Source organism: Enhydra lutris, unplaced genomic scaffold, assembly GCF_002288905.1.
Source record: "Enhydra lutris kenyoni isolate GAN:26980312 unplaced genomic scaffold, ASM228890v2 scaffoldscaffold78, whole genome shotgun sequence".
Lineage (NCBI taxonomy): Eukaryota > Metazoa > Chordata > Mammalia > Carnivora > Mustelidae > Enhydra > Enhydra lutris.
In genome coordinates, this window is record NW_019154162.1 from 7,482,706 (window position 1) to 7,489,227 (window position 6,522).

Genomic DNA, 6,522 nt, shown 5'->3' on the forward strand with positions numbered 1-6,522 from the left:
GTCATTTCACCCTGGGCCTTGGATTTCCCAGCTGGAAAGTGAGAAGGGTCCATGGTGGCCCTGAGCCTGTTGATGCTAACATTTGGAGACACCGAGGCTGGCATCCATAATACACGTGCTTCACGGGTAGGATTGTCTCCACAGTGTGTGGGAAGCCAACAGTAAGTGGGAAGATCTTTGGTGGACAGAATGCACCTGATCTACGGTGGCCATGGCAGGCCAGTCTGCTCTACCTTGGCAAGCACATCTGCGGAGCTGCCCTCATAGATGCCTACTGGGTTATCTCAGCTGCCCACTGCTTCCAAAAGTATGTGCTCCCAATGGGCTCAGCTGCCAGGGTGGGACTGGGGAGGGAGCACAAGATGGGCAGAACAGAAGGGGTTGAAAAGTGTCTCAACCCTTTATCCCTAGGGAAAGTCTGTTGCCTCTGCCTTTGAGCCAGCAGTCCCCTCTACTTTGAGTGCCATCCCTACTCACCACCTGAGTCCAGTCTCCTGACTGTCTGAGTTCACATCTCCCAGGACAAAGGCCCTTTACCTCATCTCTCCCTCTGGGGATATTCTCATCTGCCCCCCTCCTCACACTTTGGTAATACTTGCCAAGATGGCATGGTTATTTCAGCTACATGTACATTATTTTTAAATAGCTAAATGGAAATTAACTCTAATTGTGATGATCAGCACTGGAAAACAGACTTTAATTCCAAAGGAACTGCCTCCAGCCCACTCTTTGTCTTCCTTAAACTTCAGGATTCTAAGTCCTGTTCTCACTCAAGGTAGACTCTGGTTTCTGAATCTTGTCCAGCTCTAGACAGTCCAACAAGATCTCAGTGGGTTTCATTTTCCTCTTATGCAGATGGTAATGGATGTGTAGTGTCCCTGGCTAAACATATGGCACAGGCTTTAGGCTTCAAGTCACAACAGTGGCTTCAGAACCCTCACTTCCCAGGCCTGAGGGAGCATCAGTCAGGCCCTGGACAAAATGAGAAATTATTCTGTACTCTTCCAGTCAGACCATTCAAAGGTCATCATCAGCACAACTGTCAGAGATCCCTAGGTCCTAACCACCCACCATTCTAGCACATTTCTCTCTGGAGGTATCCACTGCTTATTTAACCAGTACCCAGAAATTCCTGTCATGCTGTAGAACTATGTGCCTAAGAGATCCTGTAGTCATCATTGCCCCTATAGGCCAGAGTGAGGCATGAAGCAAATGGTCTCTGTCCTGGGAGACAGGATGCAGACAGTTAGGAGAGTGCGCAGCTCCTCAAGTGTATCCTGAACTTACTCTGTGCCCAGAGGGAGCAGGGAGAACATCATGCTCCAAGTCAGAGGAGGTCAGAGCTATCGGCATCAAATAGATTTGAGACCCCACTTGGGTTCTGTTCATTGATTCAACACCCATGGGTGCCAGGCCCCATCTGAGGCTCCCTGTGGAGGATGTGGAGATGCAGACCTTGACGTTTCTAATACTATCAGGAAAGTGAGACATAAACCCAACTACTTTGATGCAGAATGGAGAGGCCGGAATATACAAGAGAATGGATTCTGAGCCAGTATCAGGGGAAATGCCATGCATCCCATCAGAATAGGGTCTTGGAACTAAAGAGGCCTTATGGGAGGAGAGTATAGACATGTGGAATCTGGGCAAAGTAGCAGCACAAACAGGCCATTTGTGTTGGAAAGTTGCTCATGTTCCAGAAACAAGGAGTTCAGTTACATGAGTTCCCCTATTTGCTCCACACAGACTCACTGAATGCCTGTCTCCAGATGGGGACAGGCTTGAAGAAGTATGTGTATGTGAAGACAGGGAAGAGGGAATGGATCATGGCTTGAGAAATGGGGTCTTTGAAAACTACTTCAAGACATGGGATGTTCCAAGTATTCTGATCAGAGCTGGGAATGAGCCAAGTATTCTTTACTCTAAAATGAAGAGGTATAGTTTTATGTGCTCTGCTCTTTCTTTCCAGCACTGAGATTTTCTGCTCCTTTGATTTGGGGACATACAGGGGAAGCCATCAAACACTTTCAAAGGACAGATGTTCTGAGGTTACAGACAGGCATCCAACCCAACTGGCAAGATTATTAGGGAGGAGAGAGCTACCTCTGGAAAAATGGTGGTGTCTGGTTGCTTACAAGGGTCGAGGGAGTTGGGGGTTAGACAGTCAGGTGAGGGTACAAGGGTGCAGCACACAGAGGAGACAGGTGATAATGCAGTTTCTCACAACAGGTCCCATGAACCATCTGACTACCGGATCCTGCTCGGGTACCATCGGCTCCAACATCCCACTGAGCATAGCCGGCAGATGACAGTGTATCGACTCATTGTTCACAATGAATTTAACAAACACTACTTCATGGGCAGTGACATCGCCCTGTTGCAACTGCATCTGTCTGTGAACTTTACATCCCACATTCTTCCTGCCTGCCTCCCAGGGCCAACCACGAAGCTACCCCTTCACAGCAGCTGCTGGATAACAGGCTGGGGAATGATCACTGAGGGTGGTGAGTAGGGGTAGGACAGGCAGGGGGGCAAAGGCCAAGAAGGAGGGTTGTAGGGCCCTTTCAGCCCTGATATCATGTCCATTTCAAGTTTCAAGTTTTCTTCTGCCCATGGATCAAAAAGTCTGAGTATCTGTAACTTTCAGAATCAGGAACTTGGGCTCTTTGACTCCAAGCCATTCAGGATTCCACTCAGACTCCAAGGTTCTGCTTGGGACCATGTCAATCTCCTCCAAGGCTTCACCAAACACCTCTTAGGCTTCCCTTGCCATGGGAGGTTCTTGGAGCAGCAGTAGGGAAATCAAAGCAGGCCTGCTTGCTGGCCCGGGAGGCGAAGTTGGGGTGTTTATAGCTTAAGGATATTTTCCTCTGTAACTCTCACATCCCCTTATCCATTAACTCAAGTAAAACTCCCATTTTGCCAGCTTGCTGGCTTGTATATTTTTAGGGTGACACTGGAGAAATGGTGGTCCTTTTTACACAATGGTGAATACTTTTGACTTAGAAAATATAATGTAGAGTGAAGAAACTGGAATGTAGATTTGGTATGATTTGTAGGGTTATAGGTTTGCCAGGATCTGGCTGAGTGTCTCAGTGGGGACATTTGGGGCGAGACTTGTTTTTCTGTGCTTCTGGCCACTAAATGTCAGTCCCAGTCTCTAGACATATGAACAGCCAACTCTCCAGCATTTCCAGAGACACCCTTCTGGGATGGACTATCACTCAAGAAGAACCACTGGCAGAGCAAGGAGGATTCTGCAGGATAGGTCAGAGGGTAGGAATTGGGGCATGAGGGGATGTCACAGGCTAGAGCAGGAAAGAAGGAGCAGACGGAGTCTACAGTTCTCCTTCCTCCACACCCTCCCCTGATTACAGCTGCTGGGCCTGGGCGGCCCCCAAGAACATGTGAGGGCTGCATATGGCAAGCACACCCTAGGAGGGAGCTGTCATTGTGACACTGTGCTGCCCCATGCAAACACCAGTCAGATCTGTGAGCAGTGTGTGGAAATAGAATCCACATGGGAAACATCCACAGACCAGTTGCTCCTTGAGGCTGGGCCGTGTCTTATTGGTCATACTACCTCAATCCACCTGGCATCTAGTGGGCACATCAGTGCAACTGAGCCTGGACTCCCAGCTTCCACATTCTGTGCTTCTATTTCTAGCTCTGCATAGCTGCCACATTAATTACTTTGAAAACATAAGGAGACCCTTTGGTGGTTTCCCAGTGTGCTTAGAATGAAATCTGAAATCCACATTTCAGATGGTGAGGAGACCCTGCTTGCTCTAGACCCTGCTATGACCTTGCCTCATCTTTTACAATCCGCACTCCCACCCCATTGCAGCCACATATGCCTCCCTCCTGGCCCCTATTGCAGGCCCCTCATTTGCTCTTTTGTCTGTCTTGAACATCTTGTCCCCTCATCTTTGCAAGTCCTCTGAGAGACTTCCCCAATCCTGTCAGCTAGAATTGGCAGCTTGTTTCAGAGGGAGCTAGCCTTCCTTCCAGGCTCCACCCCATATTTGTCCTCTCCCCGACCCAAACTCTGCTGCAGATTTCCTGGCTCCACCATTCCAGCTGCAAGAAGGAGAAGTTGGCATTATTGACAGTGAGGTCTGTAAAATGTATTTCCAATTGCCAGACTCCAGCAGCAGTGAATATTCTATACACGAGGATATGTTTTGTGCTGGGGACCTCATGACAGGAAAGTCCATCTGCCAAGTAAGTGGGAACTCAGACTGCCTGTCTTCTCCTGTGTTGTTTGTCCCCTTCTGTTTTCTCTGAACCTGGTCCTAGCCCCTGGCTTCTTCCTCCTAAGCCCACCCTAGCCTGAAGTGTCAGAGCTGAAAGTCAGAAGCCCCCAAAGAGTACTAGTTAATACCATACATGTCTTCTTTAAAAATAAATTATTGAAGTATATAGCATACATAGAAAAGGGTATAATTTACAAATGTGTTGTTTGATATATTTTTAGAAATTGGCATGCTCATGTAAACTGTTACCCAAAGAGTCCTCCTCATACCACCTTTCTGTCACTAACTTCTTGAGAGTAGCTTTGGCTTCCGAAGCACTGTGGATTAGTGTTGACACTTACATACATGGAATTATATAGAATACATCTTCATCTGGTCTCTTCCAGGCAATATCATGTTTGAAAGATTTATTCATCTTAGGTGTGGTTTACATTGTTCATTTACTGCCTATACCCACTGTGTGAATATACTGTCATTTTATCCATCCATTCTAGTCTTGGTGGCATTTGGATAGCTTCCACTTGAAACCATTACAGATAGATTTGCTATGAACACCCTAGTGCATATGTTTTAGTGCACATGGGTTCATATTTGGGTTGGGTGTAACCCTGGGAGTAGAATTACTGTGCCATAAGCAAGCTTCATCTCTCATAGACACTGAAAAGCAGGTTTCTAACCTGCTTGGCACCAATTTGCACTTCCACCAACAGTGGCTGAGAGCTGTTCTTACTCCATGTTGTCTCTGGTACTTCATATTGCCCGCCATTTTCAATTTAACAATTACATGTGATTTTTATTTTATTTTATTTTATTTATTTTATTTCTCTGGTGAATGATGGAGATGAGTGCTTTTTCATCTATATATTACCTCTTTTAAAGAGTATCTATTCAAGATTTTTGCCATTATTTCTATGGGGTTGTGTGCCTTTCCTACTGAATTGTAGGACCTGAGAATGTTATTGGATATGTGTTAAGAATGTATTCTGCTGTGGAATCCTTCTCTTTTATGGTAGGGAAACTGAGACACAGAGAGGGAAGTGGATAGCCCAAGGTGAGGTAGCATGACCATAGCAAACCTAGAAAACCATTGCTTTCCTCTGGAGCTGTATCCTCCTTTATCTTTGTTCTCACAACTCATACTGCCTCTTTCCTCAGGGAGATTCTGGGGGCCCCCTGGTCTGCAAGCTGAACAGTAGTACTTGGTTTCTGATGGGACTGTCTAGCTGGAGCCAGGCCTGCCACTACCCCATAAGTCCCAGCGTCTTCACCAGGATCACCTACTTCTCCAACTGGATCAGTGAGAAGCAGAGCACCTCGCCCAATCCCCATCCTTCATTGGCTCCTCCTCAGGAAAAACCTCCTATTTTGAGTGACTTCACTTCTCTGGGCATGGTCCACAAGCCCACCACCTACATAACCCTTGTGTCTTCACAGACCTTCCTTCTGCTGCTGATTTCCCTAAGGACACTGTGATGGACCCCATGGTGCCCCTCCTGCCCCTTCCCCCACAAACTTGTCTATGTTAGTTCCAATAGACTCTGCATTCTTCTTAACTCTGTCCATCTCTGAACTCACTTGTCCATCTGTGGATTGCTACAGGCCTGACAAAATAAAAATAGTCAAATAAGCTTCCTGCTCCTGTTTTGGACCTGTCTTCCCTCCACCCCCACACTACTGTCCTTCAAGCTCCTCAGCACAAGAAGATCTCCCTCCTCCCTGGACTGGGGGCAGGGAAGGACAGGGACACTCAGGGGGGTTTGGTGGCCATCCAGAGGTGAGCCACTAGACTTGGGGATTCTTCCTGAAGAGTTATCATGGCTTAGGGGCCAGAGTCTCACCTCATAGAGGAAGTAGCATGCCTTAGATTCCACAAAGAACTAATGTGGATGGGTCCTCCTAGAGTAGATGATGTGACATGAGCTGAAGGATATTCCAGGCCCACAGGTCACATAGGTTCCCTTGGAAAGGCTCTACTTGAGGTAGACTGTGAAGAGCTCTGGCCACCAGGCTAAAGTCTCAAGTCTCAGCTCAGCTGCGCTCTAAAGCTCTACTCTCTAACCCTGAGAAGTTAGCTCTCAGTCTATCCCCCTTATACCCATAGCTCTGTCTTTCCGCAGTCTCTCAAAGCCTAGCCTACCACCCCCTGGGGACTTGGCATAGCTTGAGGTCTGGCTGACTCTTGACTTGGGCCACCACTGAGCCCAATCCATGACCTGAGCTGCTCTCTACAAACTGAAAGGGTCCGTGGACAAAAGGACGAGACTGA

General features: G+C 47.5%; 1 protein-coding gene across 1 annotated transcript; it reads left to right on the forward strand.

The window, feature by feature from the left end:
• The first annotated feature begins 2,113 nt into the window (after window positions 1–2,113).
• On the forward strand, window positions 2,114–5,729 carry LOC111160863 (serine protease 40). The gene is made up of 3 exons (XM_022524248.1): window positions 2,114–2,504; window positions 4,058–4,224; window positions 5,412–5,729. The coding sequence occupies exons 1-3, from the start codon at window positions 2,114–2,116 to the stop codon at window positions 5,727–5,729; spliced, it is 876 nt and encodes a 291-aa protein (XP_022379956.1).
• Window positions 5,730–6,522: the final 793 nt, after the last annotated feature.